The following is a 26,116-nucleotide window of genomic DNA, read 5'->3' as shown; positions in this document are numbered from 1 at the left end:
CTCCTTGGTGTTTTTTCTTATTGGGACTTCTTCCCCCCACCCAAATTTGTTTTCCAACATATTAACCCTGTGGCGGCCGCAGCTCATGAGACTGGAGATTCCTGTCCCTGGGTCCCCCAAATGTCACCATCCCCCAATATCCTCCCGGTCCACCCAGCGTCTCCCCTCCCCCTACACTTTACCAGCACAGTGATGTCTGTCAAATAAAAGTAACCGGTGTGAGCGGCTGCCGGACCCCAATAATCCTACTGAACCTACAAGATCACAGTACAGCAGTGTGAATACAGAGTCCTGGGGCTGCCAGTGATATCTGATCCTGGGAAAGCTGGGTGACCACACAATGGCCGCCAGGACCACTCTCAGCGACAATAACCTGCTGCCCTTAATTGCAGTGGCTCTGGATTAGAGGGGGGGGGGGGTCGCTCCTCACTGTCAGGGTGGTCTTGATTTGGGCTCCTCACTGTTAGGGGGGTCTTGATCAGGGCTCCTCACTGTTAGGGGGTCTTGATCAGGGCTCCTCACTGTTGGGGGGGGGTCTTGATCAGGGCTCCTCACTGTTGGGGGGGGGTCTTGATCAGGGCTCCTCACTGTTGGGGGGGGGGGGTCTTGATCAGGGCTCCTCACTGTTGGGGGGGGGGGGGTCTTGATCAGGGCTCCTCACTGTTGGGGGGGGGGGGTCTTGATCAGGGCTCCTCACTGTTGGGGGGGGGGGGGTCTTGATCAGGGCTCCTCACTGTTGGGGGGGGGGTCTTGATCAGGGCTCCTCACTGTTGGGGGGGGGGGGGGGTCTTGATCAGGGCTCCTCACTGTTGGGGGGGGGGGTTCTTGATCAGGGCTCCTCACTGTTGGGGGGGGGGGGGGTCTTGATCAGGGCTCCTCACTGTTGGGGGGGGGTCTTGATCAGGGCTCCTCACTGTTGGGGGGGGGGTCTTGATCAGGGCTCCTCACTGTTGGGGGGGGGTCTTGATCAGGGCTCCTCACTGTTGGGGGGGGGGGTCTTGATCAGGGCTCCTCACTGTTGGGGGGGGGGGGGTCTTGATCAGGGCTCCTCACTGTTAGGGGGGGGTCTTGATCGGGGCTCCTCACTGTTAGGGGGGTCTTGATTGTTTTGCTACAGCCGCAATCCTGGAGACGAGCGCCGTTTCCAATAAAAGTGCTCCGTGGATTACAGCGCGCTTTCTAGAAAGGGCCGGTGTCCAGTCTGCAGTGAATAAATCTGAATTATCTTATACAAGTTCTGCAGTTTTCTGAAACATTTTGTTTCAATGTCTCTGCTTGCTGTCAGTATCCATTTCCAGAGGCTGAAAAGCCAACTGTACCTAATCCTTCTCACGGCTGAGGACTTGTTACAATGTATAATTCTAAGCAATCCTAAATACACCAGTAGCTCTTACCTATACTGATACATTGTAACAAGTCCTCAGCTGTGGGAAATATTAGGGCCGGGTGGGTCTTCAGCCAATGGATGTAAACAATGCATTTTTCTGTTCACTGACAACAAGCAGAAATGTTAGAACAAAGTTATCTGAGAAGACTGGATATAAAGGAGCAAAAGGAGTGCTGAGAAGTGTTCAGCGGAGGTCACATGACCAGGACCCGGCCTCCTTTGTCTGATTCTCCAGCCATTTAGGGGTTAAAAGTCAGACAAAAGGCTGCGGCATTCCTGCCCGATGCGGGACGAGAACGCTGATGTCTGTGCGGCTGGCGGAGATGTGGGGTGTTCCCGGCCGGGGCTCCAGCTCTCTGGCGTTCAAGTCCATTAGTCCAGCGGTTGATGATCTGGACATCGGATAATCCGGCACAGGAGGGACGGCACTGGCAAATCCTTGGTGGGGGAGGGGATCACGATATTACAGCTTCTATAGGTGTAACGTAGAGGACACTTATAGGACCGGTCACCTCTGTGCCCCCAGTACTAGGGGGTGGGGGGACTGATGATGGGTGACGCCCCCCACTAATATTACAGCACTGGAGTTCTAATCATTTAGCACTAAATTCTGCTCCATCTGAAGATCACTTTCCAATCTGGCGGCTGCAGGGTCACCCCGGGACAGCGGGAGGAGCGCCGGCTATTTCATGGCTCTTTAAGGAGATTCCTCTGCTCCATGTGGTTATGAGCCGGAGCTCAGCTGATGCCCCGCACCTGGAAGTCCTTATATCCACACACGTCCTCCACAACGTGCGCGCTCCGGCCCAGGACCCCCGCAGCAATCACCGGACAATCTGCTGCTGCAATTGGGAACTTTGTGCGACTTTCTCCGATCATAAATTCCCTAAAAAAACGGAATTAAAAGGATATTACAGGCGGGGGATGGGGTCGTATTTAATGTTGGGGTCTGATAATGACATTTTGGGTTACTTTATTTCCCATGAATAATGCTATGACTTTAAGTGCCCCTCCCCCATTCCACAACCGATCATAGGGGTAGTTGGTGCCCATCGACCGCGGGTGCTTTGTTTGCTTCATCGCACATCTGAAATCTTCCAACCAACTCGTGTTCACATTGGACATTTCTTAGCCAGTAATTTAATAACCTCTAATTCGCTCCATTTTCCGTTTTCTCTTGGTGCAGCCTGCAGTGTAAAGCATGGAGGCTTTCATTCGAGCTGTCATGGCTATGTTGAGGGTCATGTGTAGATCTCTTCCCTCATGTGATCGAGTTTGTATATCCAGTATAGACAAGTGGAGTATATCTATGGATACATATAAGTAACCATGACAACCAGAACGAGCACCTCCATTCTTTACACTGCAGGCTGCATCCAGAGAACTGGAAACAAAGTGACTTGTCCTATTCATTTGTGACCAGTTTCGACCCTTTAACCCCCCCGTCCTCTGTTGTAGCCGCTCTGGCAGTTGTAGTTCTCCTTTCCTGCGGTTCATCTGTCTTTTTTTCTTTCCTTTCAGCGTCTCCCTTATTGCTTTATGCCAACCGGCGTGACCTGCGGCTGGTGGATGGTGCCGGGTTGAAGGGTAACTCCACCGTCCTGGTCACAGGCCTGGAGGACGCGGCCGCCGTGGACTTCGTGTTTTTCCGTGGATATATTTACTGGAGCGACGTCAGCGAGGAAGCCATAAAACGGATCAACTTCAACAAGAGCGCCAACTCCCAGGATGTCGTGATTGCCGGTTTGGTGTCGCCAGATGGACTGGCGTGTGATTGGTTAGGAGAGAAACTGTACTGGACAGACTCCGAGACCAACCGAATAGAAGTCTCCAACCTGGACGGCTCCCTCCGCAAAGTTATATTCTGGCAAGAACTGGATCAACCCCGAGCGATCGCCCTGGATCCTGCCAGAGGGTGAGTGTGACCGTCCTCTAATAACTACTGTCATGTACGGGGCAGCGGGGTGTAACCTACTGCTCTCTGTTATCAGCCGTGTACTGTGCAGCGGAATGTAACCTACTGCTCTCTGTTATCAGCCGTGTACTGTGCCGAGGATTGTAATCTACTGCTCTCTGTTATCAGCCATGACTAGGAGAGGTAAATTATCTTTGTTCTCTGTTATCAGCCAGGCTGAGGAGCGGCTCACTGTATTCACCTTTCCCAGAATCTACTGCTCCCTGTTATCAGTCACGTACTGTAGGAGAGGTGAATGTGATCTATTGCTCCGTTATCAGTTATTTCAGGCTGGGATGAGGCGGTGAATACGATCTCTCTGTTATCAGCCAGGGTGGGGAGAGGATGACTGTATACACCTTCCCTACAATCTATTGCTCCCTGTTATCAGCCATTTCAATCGGGGGAGAGTCTTTGACTTGTATTCTGTCCCGCAATCTATTGTTCTCTGTTATCCGTTATTTGAGGCTGGCGTGAGGCTATGACTGTAGGACAGGTGAATACGATCTATTGCTCCGTTATCCGCTAGTAGAAGCTCAATGGATTTCACCCTCTGCAGACGCCATGTCGCAGATTCATGTCCCAGATCCACCCTAAGATTTCTTTATAGGACTGGAAGTCATTAGATGGCACCAATGTGACCCCGTAGAGATGAGCGTTCCCATTTTATATAAGACGTCTGATGTGGTCACCCAGCTTTCTCAGACTCCTGAATGGCAGCTTTGTCTAGTTGTGCAGCGGTTCGTCAGCGTGACGTTCAGGAGTATAGAAAAGCTGGAGCTGTGGTGGCGGCACTATTGGGTGTCACCCAGCTTTCCCAGGAACAGATAGTAGTGTCAGACTTACCAGCAGCGGCGGAGGACTCGGGGTCTTGGAGATTATTTTGCTGTCACATTTGGTGGAGATTCTTGGCGTCCGGTCCTGGAGATCTGCTTTCTATTTCCTCGCTAAATTGCTGATTGTTTCCTTTGATGCGCGGCCATGTGATCACAGCACCAGGCAATCAGAGGCCAGAGCCTCATCAGCGGCTGACAAATTAATTGGGTCCTCCCCTCCCCCCACGGCCTCCGGGGAAGATGGTTGTTATAAGGCTCTTTGTCTCCTGCTTCTCCTTCCCATATTTCGCTTTTTTAGCCTCTCTGGCTCCTTATTGAGTGTAGAAGACGCTGCGTACAATCAGAGCTGTCAGAGGGTCCGTCACGGGGGCGGCCGGACGCTGGTCACTGCCCGGGGGGGGGGGGGGTACGACTACTGCATCTCATCCGCCTTATGGTGGAAAATATCGTCCCCTTATATTATCCGGACGGACGTGGAAGAGTTCAGGTAATGCTCGTGCAAGGCGGCCACGGCTCATAGGCCGGTTCATCACGTGGCACCTTCAGGCCGCTCCTCACACGCAGCGTTATCTGCATTTTCAGTGAATTTTTTTATTTTTTTGGGACACCATTTCTGCATCCAGATGAAACCTGAACCTGGTTTTGTGGCGATTTTATCAAAACGCGGCGTGCCCTGGGTATGGCGTTTGTTTGTTTTTTGGGGGAGATTTTTTTAAAAAGCAAAAACAAGATCGTTGTGGAATTTGAATTAATACCGACTTAGAGGAGACGGGTACAAAGCGCCAAATATATCGGTGGCGCCTCCGGGTGACTGACTTTACAACAATATTTTGCACCAAACATGCGCGCCCGTAACACGTGATCTAACACGGTTTGTTTTTTTCTCGACTCTTTTCAAAACTCGTGAGGCGTAAAACGGATCTAAAGCACAAAATAAATTTGACACACGGCACGTACGCTGTTTTTTTTTTTTTGGCGCAATTAGAGCGAGATTTCTGGCACATTTTTCTAATGGGTTTATTGACACCGTGCGGTGCTTTCAAAAATCGCATCAAGACCGTTTTAAAACCTCGTGTGAATTGCAAGTGATTGCTGCAAATTGGCCCAGTTTTGCAATGCGTTAATTGGCTGCGCACTTTTTACGGGTTTTTTTTTTTTTTTGTTTTTTTTTAACCCCTTAAGGACGCAGCCTAGTTTGGGCCTTAAGGCTCAGAGCCCATTTTTGAAATCTGACATATTTCACTTTATGTGGTAATAACATCGGAATGCTTAAACCTATCCAAGCGATTCTGAGATTGTTTTCTTGTGACACATTGGGCTTCATGTTAGTGGTGAAATTTGTTAGATACATTCAGTGTTTATTGGTGAAAAATTGCAAAATTTAGAGAAAATGTTGAAAAAATAGCATTTTTCTGACATTAAATGCATCTGCTTGTAAAACAGACGGTTATACCACCCACAATAGTCACTAGTTCACATTTCCCATATGTCTACTTTACATTGGCATCGTTTTTTGAACATTCTTTTATTTTTCTTGGACGTTACAAGACTAAGAACATAAACAGCAATTTCTCATATTAAGAAAATGTCAAGCCCCTCTTTTATTTTATTTTTTTTACGGTACCAGTTCAGTTCTGAAGGGGCTTTGAGGGGCCTATGTATTAGAAACCCCCATAAAACACCCCATTTAAAAAACTAGACCCCTCAAAGTATTTAGAAAGGTGTTTTTTTTAACCCTTCAGGAATTTCACAGGAATGAAAGCAAAGTGGAGGTGAAATTAGCAAATGTAATTTTTCTTTCTGAATTTCAATTTTATTTCATTTTTTTTTCTGTATCGCAGAAGGTTTTACCAGAGAAACACCACTAAATATGTATTGTCCAGATTCTGATTTTTTCCCAATAAGATGTAATTTTTGATAACATTTCTTATTTTCACAAGGAACAAAATACCCCATTTTGTTTCCCGATTTGTCCTGAGTGCAGCAATACCCCATTTGTGGTGATGAACTGCCGTTTGGGCCCATGGGAGGGCTCAGAAGGGAAGGAGCACCATTTGACCTACTGGAGCTTTTCTGGTGCCAAGTCATGAATGCAGAAGCCCCTGAGGGACCAGTACAGGTGAAACCCCCGAGAAGGGAAAAAACTACACCCCTTAAGACATTCATCTAGAATGTGGGCTCTCCCGGGTGCGGCAATACCCTACATGTGGCTGTTATCAGCTGCCTGGGCACACAGCAGGGCTCAGAGGGGAAAGATGAGGGGATAAGCCGTGCGGAGGGGATCAGGTTAGATTAAAAATCAGAGATGTTTGGTACATTTTATAACTCTTTCATACAGAGCTCTGGTTTTTCGGGACACGTGTCACATTTATATATTGTGTCCTCCCTGATCCCCCTCTTATTGCAGACTTTGCACCTCTTCTGACTTTTTCCCTTCTTGCCAGTTTGGGGAACTTCTCCTGGAAAGTGTTGCCCTGGTACGATGCGTGTGGCCCCGCTTCCAGAAGTACTGTAGGGCTTCAGGACTTGATCTGACAAGTCCCCCCCTCCCATGTACCTATTGTAGTCCAGGATGCAGTCTGGTTTGGGGGTCTCTGTACTGGTACCTCGTCCTGGTACATGGGTACTGGTGTGGCATCTCCCTGGTCTTGTACGTGACACACAATATGTTGCTGCTGGATTGTGCCCTGCTCTCACCCCTTCTAAGCTTTGCCCTGCAGAGTCTTAGGGAGGCCTCTCAGGTTTCTTCTAGCAGTGCCGCATGCCGCAGGACTCCTGGCAGCGAGGGACCTGAAGAGCGGGACGCTGGTATATAAATTATCCAGGTAGAGGTGGTGACCTCTACCTGCACCAAATCCCACACAATTTTTGCATTCACTCCCAGTAAGGGGGGGCATTCTGGGGGCTGAGCACTGGTGTCCTTCCCTTCATATATCCTAAACCTGTAGGTATACCCTGATGCCCTCTCGCAGCTTATACATCTTCACGCCATACCTTGCCCTCTTACCCGGCAGGTACTCGCGGAATTGAACCCTCCCTTTAAAATGTACCAGGGACTCCCCAACAGAAATATATGTATGATTGGGAAAACCGGGCACTGAAACGGTCTAATAGGGGTCAACGTTTATACAAAGGGTCAAAACTGGGGTCATCTCGGGGTGGGCACGACTCATTATCAGTATAATGTAAAAAGCCAAGTATTGCCTCATTTATTTATTTTTTTAGGTTCCAGTTCAGTTCTGAAGTTGCTTTGAGGGGCCCATATATTAGACACCCCAGTTAAACTAGAAACTAGACCCCTCAAAGTATTCACAACCGCATTTAGAACGTTTATTAACCCTTTAGGTGTTTCACGGGAATTTAGAGCAAAGTAGAGGTGAAATTTACATATTTATTTTTGTCAGAAAATCCTCTTTATACCATTTTTTCTGTAACACAAAAGGATTTACCAGAGAAATGCAACTTCATACTTATTGCCCAGATTCTGCAGTTTAGAGAAATATCCCACATGTGGCCCTCGTGCGGTGATGGACTGAAGCGCCGGCCTCCGAAGCAAAGGAGGACCTAGCGGATTTTGAGGCCTCTTTTTTTTTTTTTTTTTTTTTTATTAGGCACCATGTCCGGTTTGAAGAGGTCTTGTGGTGCCAAAACATTGGGAACCCCCCCAATAGTGACCCCAATTTGGAAACTAGACCCCTTGAGGAATCCATTGTAGTTTTCTTGGGGTGCATGCGGCTTTTTGATCAGTTTTTATTCTGTTTTTAAGAGTCGTGGTGACTAAAAACCAGCAATTCTACTATTGTTTTATTCTATTGTTTATAGTTTTTTTATGTCTTATGGCGTTTGCACAATAAAATAAGTTCTGCAGAAAACCATTCACTTTTTGTATTACCTTATTCTAAGAGCCAGAACTTTTTTATTTTTCCATCGATAAAGCCGTGCGAGGACTTGTTTTTTGTGTAACGAGCAGTTTCGATCAGGACCATTTTTCGGTACGTGCGACTTTTTGATCTCTTTTTTTATTCCATTTTTTGGGAGGTGAAGCGACCAGACAATTGTGATTCTGTTATGGTTTATTGTGATTTTCTTTTACGGCGTTCACCGCGCTGGATAAATAACGAAATAATTTTGTAGTTCAGGCCGTTACGGACGCGGCGATACCAATTATGTATAGTTTATTTGTTTGTTTATATATTTTTATTAATAATAAAGGACTGATCAGGGAAAAGGGGATTTTTACTTTTAAAACTTTTATTTTCTTAATTATTTTTTTTTTTTAACTTTATTACTTTGTCCCACTCGGGGACTTGAGGACAGGAGTCCCTGATCGCTATTCTAATACACTGCTCTACATGCGTAGTTGTCAGGACCCACTAGGCTCCCATCGATGGCATAGCCGGACGCCATTGTTAGGTGTCCGGTTGCCATAGTCACCATCGCCGGCCGCTATCGTGTAGCAAGCCGGCGATGGAAGCTTAACCCCTAAAAAGCCGCGATCGCTATTGAATGCGGCTTTTAAGGGGTTAATCAACGGGGACACAGCGATCGGTCCCCGCTATAGGAGCTGCGGCAGCTGTCACAGCTCCTGCATGTGTCGGGAAGACGGCCGAAATGTCGTACTATTCCATGGCTGAGCGCGAACGATACTTGGCACGACGGAGTAGTACGTCGCTCAGCGCGAAGGGGTTAAACCTGTAAAATTGGTGCTGCCAAAAACCGTATTGCAAGTCAACGGTAAAATGTACGAGTCTATTAGTTTTCTGGCCGCGTCACACATTAAAGCGACGTGTAAACAATGCACACGTTGCGTATTAGGTGCGGATTTGCCGCACGTATTTTCATGTCGCAAATCGGCAGTGTAATACAGAACCAGCAAAGCAAATGAGATTTCAAGAAATCCTCTACCCGGTGCGGACTCTTTCTGCGCATAAATCGACCTGCGGTGCGAATTTTAAAATCCACAACGTGTCCGTGTATCCTGCGTCTCCACCGGGGGATCGGATCTGACTATGTTTAAAGAAAAACACACCTATTTCCACATCAAAATGTAAATACCGCATCAACAAAACTAACAATTGGGCGCGTTTTTTGCTGCAGAATTTGGTGCGTACGCTGGCTGTTTTGGTGCTGATTTTCTGCATCACATTGCGCAACACGTGCATGCAGCCTCGGGCCCTGTTCACACTGAGTTTTTTGCAGGCAGAAAAATATGCCTTAAAATTCCTGAAGGAATTTTGAGGCAGATTTTGACCCGCCTGCGCTGTTTTAGCCGCGTTTTTCAGCCCCGGCCATTGAGGGGCGCAGGCCAAAAAAAAAGCAGCGTAAAACGCTTTCTCTGCGCGGTTTTGATAGATTTCAGAGACTGAACCGCGGGAAGAAAGAGCAGGTCTGTTTTTTTTGCAGCCGTCTTTTTTTTTTTTTTAAACTTTGGCGCTATTTACTAACATTACGGATATAATTATAGAAATGTGTTTTTTGGGGGGTTTTTTTGCACGAAGTTTCGATTCCGCAGCGTGTAAATATCCGCCATATAATTCAACGTAATTGATATCGTTGCGATCTCTATTAGTAAATCTATTATATTTGGGATATAGGACGGCCTGTTCTATGGGGGACTCCTCCCGTGCTGCGCCTCGTCCTCCCGTGCTGCGCCTCGTCCTCCCGTGCTGCGCCTCGTCCTCCCGTGCTGCGCCTCGTCCTCCCGTGCTGCGCCTCGTCCTCCCGTGCTGCGCCTCGTCCTCCCGTGCTGCGCCTCGTCCTCCCGTGCTGCGCCTCGTCCTCACGTGCTGCGCCTCGTCCTCCCGTGCTGCGCCTCGTCCTCCCTGCAGTACCTCCACCTCTGCACCAGGGGACGGCTCCATTTATTGCTCCCGGTTCCTGCTGAGCGCTCAGTGGGGAGTTAATGATCTGCATAAGCGGCTTCTGGCTGTAGGTAAGAGATCTCCGCACTTCCCTCCTCGTCTTCACTTGTATTTTTTTGATGCCAAGTTGCTGGAAGTTTTGGAGGGAATGATGGCGGAGTCCCAGGGTCGCCCTAATTACAGCAGAGGACTGATTACAAGCCTGTGTGGGGGAGGAGGGGATCCATGTCTTGTGTGACAGCTGCTTGCATGTGGTCTTACAGAATGCATCGTCCCCTCCCCCGCCAGCCCATGCAAGTCAATGAGAATCTCCCCCACAGACCCTGGGAAGCCTCCGATCTGTGAAGTGCTTCTAAAACGTGGTTGATGGGGCGATTGATTAATTAACGCGAACAAAGACGCCGGCACCTGGAGTGAGTTTACAGATCCGTGCTATAAATACGGGGATTCTCCTTCTGGTGCTTTGGGATGAGCGGCCGTAATATCCTATTTATAAAGAGAAATCCATGTGATGCAGCAATGTAAGGACTTGTTCACACACAGCAGATTTGCTGCAGGTTTTGGGAAACCAGGAACATAAACAGAAAAAATATATAAAGGACGGTCTTATAGGTCTCTTCTACTACAGCCAATTCTGGGTTTGGCCATGGAAATGCATTCAAAATCTGCAATGTGTGAATAAAGCCTAGGGCTGGGTTCACATGTTGCAGTTTTCTCCTAAAAGCAAGCGTTTTTTAATGACTGTTTTACAAAGTGTTTCAGCTATAAGCCCCTGACTGGTAAATGTAAAACCAGATTACACAACGCAACGTGTCAACCCAGCCTTAACGACAACTCCACTCTATATTACCGTGACTGGTGCAGTGATCTTTCCTATGTTTTATGTGGTTATCACTGGTCCCGATCCTGGAATGCTCAAGAATATAACGATTGTAATACTGCCCCTTATATACAAGAATATAACTACTGTAATACTGCCCCTATATACAAGAATATAACTACTATAATACTGCCCTCTATATACAATAATATAACTACTATAATACTGCCCCTATATACAAGAATATAACTACTATAATACTGCCTCATATATACAAGAATATAACTACTATAATACTGCTCCTATATACAAGAATATAACTACTATAATACTGCTCCTATATACAAGAATATAACTACTATAATACTGCCCCTATATACAAGACTATAACTACTATAATACTGCTCCTATATACAAGAATATAGCTACTATAATACTGCTCCTATATACAAGAATATAACTACTATAATACTGCTCCTATATACAAGAATATAACTACTATAATACTGCCCCCTATATACAAGACTATAACTACTATAATACTACTCCTATATACAAGAATATAACTACTATAATACTGCTCCTATATACAAGAATATAACTACTATAATACTGCACCTATATACAAGAATATAACTACTATAATACTGCCCCTATATACAAGAATATAACTACTATAATACTGCTCCTATATACAAGAATATTACTACTATAATACTGCTCCTATATACAAGAATATAACTACTATAACACTGCCCCCTATATACAAGAATATAACTACTATAATACTGCCCCTATATACAAGAATATAACTACTATAATACTGCCCCCTATATACAAGAATATAACTACTATAATACTGCTCCTATATACAAGAATATAACTACTATAATACTGCTCCCTATATACAAGAATATAACTACTATAATACTACCCCCTATATACAAGAATATAACTACTATAATACTGCCCCTATATACAAGAATATAACTACTATAATACTGCCCCTATATACAAGAATATAACTACTATAATACTGCTCCTATATACAAGAATATAACTACTATAATACTGCTCCTATATACAGGAATATAACTACTATAATACTGCCCCATATATATACAAGAATATAACTACTATAATACTGCCCCTATATACAAGAATATAACTACTATAATACTGCCCCCTATATACAAGAATATAACTACTATAATACTGCCCCCTATATACAAGAATATAACTACTATAATACTGCTCCCTATATACAAGAATATAACTACTATAATACTGCCCCCTATATACAAGAATATAACTACTATAATACTACCCCTATATACAGGAATATAACTACTATAATACTGCCCCCTATATACAAGAATATAACTACTATAATACTACCCCTATATACAGGAATATAACTACTATAATACTGCCCCCTATATACAAGAATATAACTACTATAATACTGCTCCTATATATATACAAGAATATAACTACTATAATACTGCCCCCTATATACAAGAATATAACTACTATAATACTGCCCCTATATACAGGAATATAACTACTATAATACTGCCCCTATATACAAGAATATAACTACTATAATACTGCCCCCTATATACAAGAATATAACTACTATAATACTGCCCCCTATGTACAAGAATATAACTACTATAATACTGCCCCCTATGTACAAGAATATAACTACTATAATACTGCCCCCTATATACAAGAATATAACTACTATAATACTGCTCCTATATACAAGAATATAACTACTATAATACTGCTCCTATATACAAGAATATAACTACTATAATACTGCCCCCTATATACAAGAATATAACTACTATAATACTGTCTCCTATATACAAGAATATAACCTCTATAATACTGCCCTATATACAAGAATATAACTACTATAATACTGCCCCTATATACAAGAATATAACTACTATAATACTGCCCCCTATATACAAGAATATAACTACTATAATACTGCCCCCTATATACAAGAATATAACTACTATAATACTGCCCCTATATACAAGAATATAACTACTATAATACTGCCCCCTATATACAAGAATATAACTACTATAATACTGCTCCTATATACAAGAATATAACTACTATAATACTGCTCCCTATATACAAGAATATAACTACTATAATACTGCTCCCTATATACAAGAATATAACTACTATAATACTGCCCCCTATATACAAGAATATACCTACTATAATACTGCCCCCTATATACAAGAATATACCTACTATAATACTGCCCCCTATATACAAGAATATAACTACTATAATACTGCCCCTATATACAAGAATATAACTACTATAATACTGCCCCTATATACAAGAATATAACTACTATAATACTGCCCCCTATGTACAAGAATATAACTACTATAATACTGCTGCCTATACACAAGAATATAACTACTATAATACTGCCCCTATATACAAGAATATAACTACTATAATACTGCCCCCTATATACAAGAATATAACTACTATAATACTACCCCCTATATACAAGAATATAACTACTATAATACTGCTCCTATATACAAGAATATAACTACTATAATACTGCTCCTATATACAAGAATATAACTACTATAATACTGCCCCTATATACAAGAATATAACTACTATAATACTGCTCCTATAAACAAGAATATAACTACTATAATACTGCCCCCTATATACAAGAATATAACTACTATAATACTGCCCCTATATACAAGAATATAACTACTATAATACTGCCCCCTATATACAAGAATATAACTACTATAATACTGCCCCCTATATACAAGAATATACCTACTATAATACTGCCCCCTATATACAAGAATATAACTACTATAATACTCCTCCTATATACAAGAATATAACTACTATAATACTGCTCCTATATACAAGAATATAACTACTATAATACTGCTCCTATATACAAGAATATAACTACTATAATACTGCTCCTATATACAAGAATATAACTAATATAATACTGCCTCCTATATACAAGAATATAACTACTATAATACTGCCTCCTATATACAAGAATATAACTACTATAATACTGCCCCCTATATACAAGAATATAACTACTATAATACTCCTCCTATATACAAGAATATAACTACTATAATACTGCTCCTATATACAAGAATATAACTAATATAATACTGCCTCCTATATACAAGAATATAACTACTATAATACTGCCTCCTATATACAAGAATATAACTACTATAATACTGCCCCCTATATACAAGAATATAACTACTATAATACTGCCCCTATATACAAGAATATAACTACTATAATACTGCTCCTATATACAAGAATATAACTACTATAATACTGCTCCTATATACAAGAATATATCTACTATAATACTGCCCCCTATATTCAAGAATATACCTACTATAATACTGCCCCCTATATACAAGAATATATCTACTATAATACTGCCCCCTATATACAAGAATATAACTACTATAATACTGCCTCCTATATACAAGAATATAGCTACTATAATACAGCCCCCTATATACAAGAATATAACTACTATAATACTGCTCCTATATACAAGAATATATCTACTATAATACTGCCCCCTATATTCAAGAATATAACTATAATACTACCCCTATATACAAGAATATAACTACTATAATACTGCTCCTATATACAAGAATATAACTACTATAATACTGCCCCCTATATACAAGAATATAACTACTATAATACTGCCCCCTATATACAAGAATATAACTACCATAATACTGCGCCCTATATACAAGAATATAACTACTATAATACTGCTCCTATATACAAGAATATAACTACTATAATACTGCCCCTATATACAAGAATATAACTACTATAATACTGCCCCCTGTGTACAAGAATATAACTACTATAATACTGCCCCTATATACAAGAATATAACTACAATAATACTGCTCCCTATATACAAGAATATAACTACTATAATACTGCCTCCTATATACAAGAATATAACTACTATAATACTGCCCCTATATACAAGAATATAACTACTATAATACTGCCTCCTATATACAAGAATATCACTACTATAATACTGCTCCTATATACAAGAATATAACTACTATAATACTGCTCCCTATATACAAGAATATAACTACTATAATACTGCTCCTATATACAAGAATATAACTACTATAATACTGCCTCCTATATACAAGAATATAACTACTATAATACTGCCCCCTATATACAAGAATATAACTATTTATACTGCCCCCTATATATTGTGTAGGTATGGATACATTGCTGCAGGTAGCTCGGTGTCTTCTTGGCTGTGGTGTAGTATTAAGGCCCTGTTCGCACTGCGTTTTTTGCAAGTGGAAAAATCTTCAAAATTCTTTCTTGAGATTTGAGGCATGTTTTGACCTGCTGGCAGAACACTTGCCGTGTTTTTCGTCCGCAGCTGTTGAGCGCTGCGAAAAACGCGGTCTCTGCCTCCCATTGATGTTAATGGGAGGTCCGTCGCTGCTTTTTCCCGCGTTTTTTCTTATTTTTTATTGCTTGTGGGGGAAAAAAAACACCTCTGCCTCCCATTGAAATCAATAGGAGGCGTCTTTTGGTGCAGTTTCCGACTGTTTCAAGGTGTCAAAAACCGCGCCAAAATACTGTGTGAACTCGCCCTAAATGTCCTGGTTCTGATTGATTCTGGGTTGGTGACGTAGTGGAGGTTGGGGGTTTTAGGTACATTTGGTATGATGGGGGTTGTAGTTGTTGGGTATTTTTACGTCTTTGTCCTTTTCTTTGCGGTGCGGACGGTGGAGGATGTTGTAGTTCTGCGCCGCTGCTGGATTCTTGGGCTTTGTTCACGTCCGCCTCGCGGGTAACCTTTATAATGGAGGCCGTGACGCTGTTTTCTTGTGTGACAAATACCGATGCTTCTCGATGACTCCATTGACTTGCATTGGGTTCTGTGATGTGTCCGTTGTTTTTACTGAATTCTGTGGTATTTTCCTGTCCAATCAATCGGAATCTGACGCGCGTTTTCTTAGCCTTACGTTACTGAAAATGGCGAAAACGCAACACATCGTAGGCCTTGTTCACATCTGTGCTGAAGGCTCCGTCGCAGATTGCTCATGTGACTGTCCTCCATGTAATACCAGGGTCACTGCAGGGAGGTTAATCGCTTGTTGCGGCGCCCCCTGGTGTAACCGCCGGCTGCCGTCATTAGGGGGTGTTTTCATGAGACCCCTCTATTATAGAACGATACATCTCTGTAATATTCTTTGTATTAAAAGGGCTCGTCCCACAAAAATCTTTCCGGTCCATAGAGAATAAATAGACCGGTTCATTTAAATGGGGGACATCAGACCCTCGTTCTCGTGTAATCGCTGGGGCCGCAGAGATCGGACCTCGATCACACATCCTCTGGATAGGTAATGAATGATTTTCGTGGGATAACCCCCTTTGAGAGCAAGCAGAGATCTTAAAAGGGGAGAAACGCAAAAATCCTGTTTTGACAACTTTTCACAGCTGTGGGTCTGCTCCAATGTATTTGTGCAGGTAAAGTGTGCCCGTTTGTCCATCCTGTGGCTCGGTTCACATAACGTTCCTTCAGTTGGAGGGTTAAGTGTATGCCAACGTATATTGGACCGGCGTATTCCAAAAGGGACGCTCTTCTGTCATGTTCTGGGTGATGAGGCCCTATAGCGTTGTTCTGCGCGTACGGCCGGCAGCTCTAAGGCCGGATTCACAGGAGCGTGTGCGTTCTGCGCACGCAAAAAACGCTGCGTTTTACTTGCGCAAAAGGCACTTAACAGCTCCGTGTGTCAGCCCCGTATGATGCGCGGCTGCGTGATTTTCGCGCAGCCGCCATTATTATGACACTCTGTTTGGATGTTTGTAGCACGCGGTGCTTTCCTGTTTACATTCATAGTTTGACTTCTGTTGGGCGAATCACGCGCGTCCCATGGAAGTGCTTCCGTGTGACATGCGTGGTTTTCGCACACCCCTTGACTTCAATGGGTGCGTGATGCGCGAAAAACGCACAAAGAACGGACCTGTCGTGACTTTTTTACGCAGCGGACTCACGCAGCGTAAAAATCACGCAACTGTCTGCACGGCCCCATAGACTTGCATAGGTCCGTGCGAGACGCGTGAGAATCACGCGCGTTGCACGGACGTAGATCACGTTCGTCTGAATAAGCCCTAATAAACACGTTATAGGGCCGGTTGTATCGGGATGGTGCAGTGTTGGTTTTGCGCCGTTTTGCGCCATTTTCCGGTGGCAGCTGCTCGTCACCTCCTGTGTTTTTGTCGCTGGTCTTCGCTGTATTCTCCTCCCTGTATCACCGGCCATTATCGGGGCTCCTCTATTTACATTCCCATGTGAAGCGCGTCGGTCGGGGGAGGGGCTGGAATGCTTTTGAACTTGATTTGCAAAAATACAAAGAGTGAAATGGAGCATGTGCCGAGGTACGGCGGCGGCGGCGAGCGCTGACATTCCTTGCCTCCGATCCCCAGCCACAGAGGGGCGATATTCAATGTATAGAGGAAAAAGATGAACCCCCCCCCGTGTACCGGCCTGCGGGAACCAATGACGACGGGTTAGGAGATTGCTCTCATTTCATGGATTATCTGTTCCTGGGAAAGCTGGGTGGTCACTAATCGCTCATTACCACCTCCGCTGGGGTGAGGTCTGAATTGGGCTCTATAGCATTCATTGTGCCGCCATCTGTGGTGTCGGTGTAACGGCGGCCATATTTATTGTGCGAAGTCTTGTAAGGGTACGAACCTTCAGTGATCCTCAGTGGGGGTAACCAGTGATCTGCTGCCCGGGCACCAGTGCCCCCTCTCCTGGCACACAGCAGCGTCTGTATGTATGGGATACGGTCACCTCCTGTGTTTTCGGACCTCGTTAGCCTGTGATGGGCCGTGGGGGGGGGGGGTCGGCCTTCGTGTTGCGCTTTACTTCACACATTTTGCGGTACGAGCGATGATTTCATATAACGATTACTAATTGGAGGCGGCGCGATCGTCTGCCCCAACTTGTCCTCCCAAAGCCGAACCTCAACTACAAAGGTTAATTGTCTGCGGCGTTTACCCGGGACGTAATCCTCATACCTGAGACCTTCTCCGATCCGTGTGCAGCTGGGTACGTGGTTAACCCTTACACTGCCCTGGACCGACTCTCCATTTCGAAGGGTTATTTTCTATGGGACGCCGCGCGGTCGAGGTTCATCACGTTACATATCTGTAAATAAAGCGTCATCCTATACGGACATCGTTACTTTCTAATCGACTTTTTCAATATTTTTCAAGACCACTGCTTGCAGTCACTTAATGGAAACTTTCTTCTTTACATCCGGAGGCTGAGATCTTGTACAAAACCTATTACTTCTCATAGCAGAGGATTTGCTACAATCTGATAGTCTGTTACATTTTGCCTGCATTGATACGTTGTATCGGTCTGTGGTTTTTGTTTTGCAGAGCATTGTCCAGATTGGATACAACTGTAACAAACCTTCAGCTGTGAGAAGTATTAGGTCGGGAAAGTTTTTTAGACTTTAGATGTGATATGTTTATATTTTACGTCCGTTGACGAGGGCAACCCTTTTTAAAGAGATCTACTTTGAATATGGGGATTTTACGGCTTCTGTCCACTTTTGCGCGGTGTTGGATATGGCCACCATTTGTAGTTTCCGCACTTTCTTGATATGCGGATATATTCTCTTCCATGCTGCTACATGATTGGTCAGAGCTGCTGTTCAGGAGACTGAGAAAGTTGAGTGGTGACCAATATGTCGCTATAAGGCTCTGTTTACACTTGCGCTATGAACGGAAGTCACATCGCCACGCCGGCTCCGTCACATGACGAGATAATAGCATTACATTCTGCGAATTTTTTTTCCGTCAATTTTGACAAACTGCGGCGGGGGCTCTGCCATAGATGTGACCGCTCTCATGGGTTATGATACAACTTTCTCAGGATCCTGAACGGCATCTCCTTCCTGGGCTGATGTTACCAGGAGCTTGTTCTGATTGGCTGTGCTGCTGGCGAGGGCGGTTATCAGGGTGCACAACGCTTCTGATCATGTCTGTCTGTTGTTTTTTTTCAGTTACATGTACTGGACCGACTGGGGCGAAGTGCCAAAGATTGAACGGGCCGGGATGGACGGGTCCCTGCGCTCCATCATCATAGACTCCGACATATATTGGCCAAACGGGCTGACGTTGGATTATGAGGAGCAGAAGCTTTACTGGGCCGACGCCAAACTGAGCTTCATCCACAAGTCCAACCTGGACGGGACCTCAAGGTGAGTGCACATACCAGACCCCACCTGAGGGGGCAGCAGAGGGATCTGTTGTAGTCGGAGTATACTGGATCAGAGGGGGGAAGCGCTGACTACTCCAGACCAGTCAAAATCTGCTGTGAAAGGGTTAATCTAATACAAGCCGCGGTGATGAGCAGTTGTCCGGCGGCGCAGTCTCCTCTCCGCAGGGGTTTGCTGTAAACCGCGGCATTGGTAAGAGAATTGGGTGAGAAATGGAGCCGGGTGTCGCTGGGTGCCGGTGTTTACACAGCTGCAGGATATTACTCCCCGGCCCCCAGATCTGCCGCAGAAGCTTTTGTTTTCGCTCTTCCTGTCAGAACATTATTTTTTTAACCCTTTAGACGCGGCACTTATATGCTCATATTGTGCCGGCGTCACCTGCGATGCTCAGAAGTGATGTGCAGTCCCATGTAAACAGAGTTTAATGATTGTGCAGTAAAATTACGTCATGGATGCCGGATTATCAGATCGTCTCTGGATTAACAGACAGTCAGAGAAACGTGTATAACACTGATTCAGAAGAGCCGGGAGCCGTCTTCTGCTCAGTCTCCGCTCTGGTGAGAGGTCACGTTATTTTGGCGTTCAGTGCTGGATTATCAGACTTGCTGAGGATGATGTGAGAGTAGTCCGGCCGCTGCGCTCTCACTGCGAGAAAACATTGACCCCCCACACCAGCGGCAGGACAGAAGGAGCGCAGCCGTCGACACATTTGCTTTTGGTTACGTCTTGGAAGTGTCTCTTGGCTTTTTCTGTAGCTGGCGAAGGAATCCATCGTGCCAAAGGAAAGTTCAAGAAAACTGGCAACACTTAACACGCCGGAGCTGGCGCGGCCTCCGCCATGTCATGTGGTGAGCCCGACAGCGATGGAGAGCGGCAGCGCGGGACAAGTGACAGACCTTGTATAATCTCCGCTGGCATCAGGCCCGCAAGTGTCACATCACATGGAGCCGGGCGCACAGACCTGACGTCCAAGGAACGGCACCGCAATAAACCAGCCAGATAACAGACCGAAAACCGCACGCAGAGTCCTTTAATCTGGCAAGAATAGAAGCGGCAGACGCTGGATTATCAGACCGTAATAGACAGGGAATTGTAGGCCGGTCCCGGTCCCGGTCCCTGTGTACTGAGAAGTTCAGCAGCTTCTAATAAACATTGGGTTTCAATTCCTCATTTCCAAGATATCATCTGCTTGCTGCCAGGGAATGGAAACACATTGTTTATACAAGGTTAGGACTAGGGTTGTCACGATACCAGAATTTGGACTCTGATACCGATACTTCGTGTAATATTGCGATGCTCTATTCCGAAACGACACTTTGCCAACAATGATAATAATAATAAAAAAAAGTTCTTGCGTTTTCTGATGTGAGGCGCGATGATGATGATGGTGATGATGATGAACTTTGAACCTTCCTATGTCTCACATTAATAGTAATTAACCCCATAATGTTCCTCAGTCATAATGGACAACATTGGGTTAATGGGTGAGGTGCATGATGGGGTTAATTACTATTAATGTGAGGCACATGGGGGTTCAAACTTCATCATCATCATCATCATCCCGCCTCACATCAATAAGTGAAAGCAGGTTTTATTTTATAACGGCGTAAACATAAATGCCGCTATAAATTTGTTATTCCGGTGGCGACGATACCGAATGTGTCTGATGTATCGAGACTTAATTTAACCCCTTCCCGCCACAGCCACTATTGGACCAAATGACAGTCTCATTTTTTTTAAATCTGGCGTGTGTCACTTTGTGGTAATTACTCTGGAAAGCTTTACCTAGCTGAGCGATTCTGAGATTTGTTTTCTTGTGACACATTGGACTTTATGTTAGTGAAAAAATTTGACCGATATATTCAATATTTTTGTGTGAAACGCCAAAATTAAGAGAAAATTAGCATTTTCTAAATTCAAATGTATCTGCTTGTAAGACCGATAGTAATCCACACAAAATAGTCACTAGCTAACATTTCCCATATGTCTACTTTAGATTGGCATCGTGTTTTGAACATCCTTTTATTTTTCTAGGACGCTACGAGGCTTATACGTTTAGCAGCAATTTCTCACATTTTCAAGAAAATTTCAAAAGCCTATTTTTTTTTTTTTTTTTTTTAAGGGAACAGTTCAGATGTGAAGTGGCTTTGAGGGCCTTCTAGATTAGAAACCCCCACAAATCACCCCACTTTAAAAACTGCACCCCTCAAAGTATTCAAAACCGCATTCAGAAAGTTTTTTTTAACCCTTTAGGCGTTTCACGGGAATTAGAAGGAAAATTTGCAAAATTCATTTTTTTGCAGACATTAAATTTTTCCTGTAATACTGAAGGTTTGTATCAGAGAAACACAACTGAATAATTATTGCCCTGATTCTGCAGTTTTTAGAAATATCCCACATGTGGCCCTAGTGCGCTACTGGCCTAAAATGCCGGCCTCCGACCAAAGGAGCACCTAGAGGGTTTTTGGGCCTTCCTTTTCTTAGATTATATTTCAGGCACCATGTCAGGTTAGAAGAGGTCTTGTGGTGCCGAAACAAAGGAAACACCCAAAAAAATACCCCATTATGGAAACTACACTCCTTCAGGAATTCATCTAGGGGTGTAGTGAGCATTTTGACCCCACAGGTGTTTCATAGATTTCGTTCGAATTGGGCAGTGAAAACGAAAAATTACATTTTCCAATAAGATTAGATTTACCTCAAGTTTTTTTAATTCATTTTTTTCAACAAATAAATGAGGAAAAGCACCCCAACATTTGTAAAGCAACTTCTCCAGAGTACGGAAATACCCAACATGTGGTCATAAACTGCTGTTTGGGGAAGCGGCAGGACTCTGAAGGGAAGGAGCGCTATGTAGCTTTTGGAGTGCTGGATTGATTTCTCTGCAGAATGTCTCATTTGTAAAGGTACCAGTGCAGTGGAAACCCCCCAAAAGGTACTCCATGTGGGAAACTACACCCCTCAAGGAATTTTTCAAGTGGTCTAGTGAGCAGTTCTTGACGCCACAGGTGTTTCATATACTGGGCAGTAAAAAAAGAAAATAAATTTTTTTTTTTTCAAAGAAAATGTTGCTTTAGCCCCAAATTCATCATTTTCACAAGGGGTTAAAGGAGAAAAAGCACCCACAGTTTGTTACGCAATTTCTCCTGAATACGGCAATACCCCATTTGTGGAGATAAACTGTTTGAGCACGTGGCGGGGCTCAGAAGGTAAAGAGCACCATGCAACATCTCAGGCCGACTGCGATGGCATTTACTGCCCTGTGTCATGAAAACGGGGACCCATTTGAGAAACTAAAGAGTCCCTGTCACCACATTATAAGTGGCCTCTCTTGTACATGGTGTGATCGGCGCTGTAATGTAGGTGACAGCAGTGTTTTTTATTTAGAAAAACTACCATTTGTGACGGATTTATGACCTATTTTAGCTTTATGCTAATGAGTTTCTCAATGACCAACTGGGTGTGTTTTACTATATGACCAACTGGGCGTGTTTTACTATATGACCAAGTGGGCGTTGTACAGAGGAGTGTATGACGCTGACCAATCAGTGACCAATCAGCGTCATACACTTCTCTCCATTCATTTACACAGCAGATAGTGATCTTACTAGATCACTATGTGCAGCCACATAAACACATACATTAATGTTACTGCAGTGTCCTGACACTGAATATACATCATCTCCAGCCAGGATGCGAAGTCTATTCAGAATCCTGACACTTTGCTAACATTTCTGTGAGAATTACAGCAAGGCAAGCGTAATCTTGTTTTAAATGACACTTGCCTTGCTGTAAATCTCACAGAAACGTTAGCGAAGTGGTCAGGATTATGAATAGACATGACGTCCTGGCTGGAGGTGATTTATATTCACTGTCAGGACACTGCAGTAACGTTATAGAGTGTGTATGTGGCTGCACATGGTGTTCTAGCTATATCACTATGTGCTGTGTAAATGAATGGAGAGAAGTGTATGATGCTGATTGGTCACTGATTGGTCAGCGTCATACACTCCTCTGTACAACGCCCACTTGGTCATATAGTAAAACACGCCCAGTTGTCCATTGAGAATCTCATTAGCATAAATCTAATACAGGTCATAACTCCGTCACAGATGATAGTTTTTCTAAATAAAAACCACTGCCGTCACCTACATTACAGCGCTGATCACATCACGTAGGAGACAGGGCACTTATAATGTGGTGACAGCCTCTTTAACCCCTCAAAGAATTCATCTAGCGGTATAGTGAGAAGATTTAGATTGTAATGTAACACCTTTCTAGGGGTATAATAAGAAATACTTTCATTTTAGTAACTAAGGAGGACAACCTGGAAAACCCACAATGGAGGGAGGGAATGGCCGGTCCCACCACCCACCATTCCATAAAATCCAACCCAGAAAATAATACCAAGACCTCAGCAAAAAAATATTTGAGACCACCAATCTCATCTGGAATTATTCCTCTCACCCGGATTTGCAACCTGGATGGGACAGCCGTTCCCTCGGGTCCTTGGTATAATGAGAATTTTTAGTTTGAAGCTTACCAATGACTCCTCTACCAAAATATTTTGTTGGGGGGGGGTGGGGGGGTTATAATCTTGGGAAATACTTTGGGAGTAGTGGGCAATCAATGGTCTTCTTTTATCCAGCCTATCACAATGTGGGTCCTGTGGGGGTGGGCAGTGACTATTGTCATTGTATTGCAGGAACTTTACGACGGCTTCGAATCGCTTCCTTGTCATTCCTGTGCGGTAAAGGGGGGCGTTATATAAAATATCAGGGGACCAATAATCTCTAATACTGGGCTTTTTTCCGAGACCAAAGCTTAAAAATAAGCCCCAAAACTTCCGCAATTCCACTGTGTTTGTGGGGGTTCATTTTTGGCCCCTCCCATAAAGAGTTGGGGTTCTGGGAGATAAACTGTTCCGCATAGATGTTGGTCTGCTGGACCATTAAATCTAAAAGGGCGTCCGAAAAAAAACAACTTTTAAAATAATCAATGGGGCGGAAACCCGCAGTGTTAATTTGAATGCCACGGTGGTGGTCCGTTTTTTGATCACGGCATTCAGGGGAATAACGGCGGAGATGAGCGGTTTCTCTCGTCTCCACCGTTGGAGCAAAGCTTCGGCTGTGTAATAGTCATTGCCCCGCTCCTGACAAGTGCGTGTGCAGTCCGCATGAGGTGATGCGGCCGGCGGTGCACTAATGAGCGCAGGCACTTCTGTCTTCAGTGCCGGCGCTCGTTCGTGTAGCACTGGTCACGTCACTTCATACTGACCGCGCGCGCCTGTCAGGAGCGGGGCGATGGTTGTATTAAACAGCCGCAGCCCCGCTCCAACTACATTCATGTATTACAATACTGCGCTGTGCGGCCGCATGAAATAACGGTATTGAACCGTTTCCGGGTGCACGGCATCGAAACCGTATCGGTGCATCGTGCAAGTTAGGACAGGTCTGCAGCCTCACAGCTGGTGAGCTTGTTACAGTGTATCAGCATGTATAATGGCTATCCGCCTGGAGTCCAGAACAGGAGAGCGATTGCTGCTGCATTTAGCTCAGGATCTTCTACACTGACCCATTGTAACAAGCCCACAGCTGTGTGTGCAGGGCTAGGCTCAGGCTTCTGACTGTACAGGAGAATAGTGAGGAATTAAAACATGAACTGTAATTAAAAAAAAAGTGCTGAATTTTTCAGTATATAGTAAAATTCCTGTAATCTGCAATTTACTCAGCCTCAGCCTCTTCATCCATGCGGAGAGTTCACTCACTTAGATCGGACTTAAAGGGGGGGTCTCCACTTTGGACAATCCCTACGGTCCCTTGACAATCAGCTGGTCAGAATCCTCCTGCTGTGACCCCCAGCGATCAGCTGTGATCTGTGGGGAAACCTTTAACAGTAAGTGTTCAGTTTCTCTGCAGCGCCACCACAGGAGGAATGAAGTATTACACAGCGTCCGGTCACATCAATGTGTTGTCTGTGTAATACAGGACGGGACCTCCAGAGACGCTCTATGTAACAGCTCTCCCCTCTGGATCCTGAACAGAAGACTCCGCTTTATTACCCAGAATCCCCTAGGATCCCTGATGGGTTTTCTAAACACGCCACCCCCCCCCCCCCCCCTCCCTTGAGGTTTCTGGATTTATGCAAATAAACCTCAATTCTTATATAATAAAAAATAATGCTTTTTCTAATACAGTTAGTTTCAAATCCTCACGGCTTTCAAGATTTCTGCTTGCAGTCAGTGAATGAGGACTTTGTTTTTTAATCCAGAGGTCATGACCGAATACTTCTCACAGCTGAGGGTTTGTTACATAGGTCTCCAGTGTAAGCAATCCTCTGTGAGCTGATAAAGCAGCACTCCGGGACAATACATTTTACCTTTACGAATACATTGTAACAATCTAGCAGCGCATTAAAGATATTTGTGGTGCGGCTGCTCCATTCACATCGTTTATTGACTTCTGTTTGATGTATAAGCTGGAAGTTCCCAACCCGGGCTGTGCCGTCCCATACCTGACACTATAATGGTATCTGTTCTGCATATGTCGTGTAGGGCAGACGTCACCTATAGTCGCCCTTGTTAAACAACAAAAATACTGCAGTATTCGTTTTTTTGCTAGATGGAATAGTGTAATGTCCTATGTTAAAACAAGTGTTTCCATCCACTGACCGCAAGCAGAGTTAAGTGCCCCCTGCTGTTTACTCAGCGTCACTAGAATCCTGACCGTGATGTCGTGGTCAGCGCGTCCTAAACACGGTTATTGATGTCGTAGATGAGTGACTGCGTCCCGTGAACCACGTGAGCTCCCTAGTAGATGTATTCATGTTAGAGGGGGGGGGGCAGTATCGCTGGCTGAGAGGCAGCTTGCTGCAACAAACTCCCCCCTGC

At 44.3% G+C, this 26,116-nt stretch overlaps 1 protein-coding gene across 3 annotated transcripts in view; it reads left to right on the top strand.

Moving 5' to 3' along the window:
* Positions 1-2,892: 2,892 nt before the first annotated feature.
* The window catches only part of LRP6 (LDL receptor related protein 6), a 50,492-nt gene continuing 27,268 nt past the window's right edge, over positions 2,893-26,116 (top strand). For 2 of the 3 annotated variants that reach the window (XM_075855673.1, XM_075855672.1), the window contains exons 1-2: positions 2,893-3,302; positions 19,012-19,209. In XM_075855673.1, coding sequence (XP_075711788.1) covers positions 19,016-19,209 — 194 coding nt within the window. In that variant the 5' untranslated portion in view covers positions 2,893-3,302; positions 19,012-19,015. The remainder of the gene's footprint in view (positions 3,303-19,011; positions 19,210-26,116) is intronic. The other variant, XM_075855674.1, reaches the window with a different exon arrangement.

This window comes from Rhinoderma darwinii, chromosome 3 (assembly GCF_050947455.1).
Source record: "Rhinoderma darwinii isolate aRhiDar2 chromosome 3, aRhiDar2.hap1, whole genome shotgun sequence".
NCBI classification, from domain to species: Eukaryota; Metazoa; Chordata; class Amphibia; order Anura; family Rhinodermatidae; genus Rhinoderma; species Rhinoderma darwinii.
This window is presented reverse-complemented; position numbering and strand designations above follow the sequence as displayed.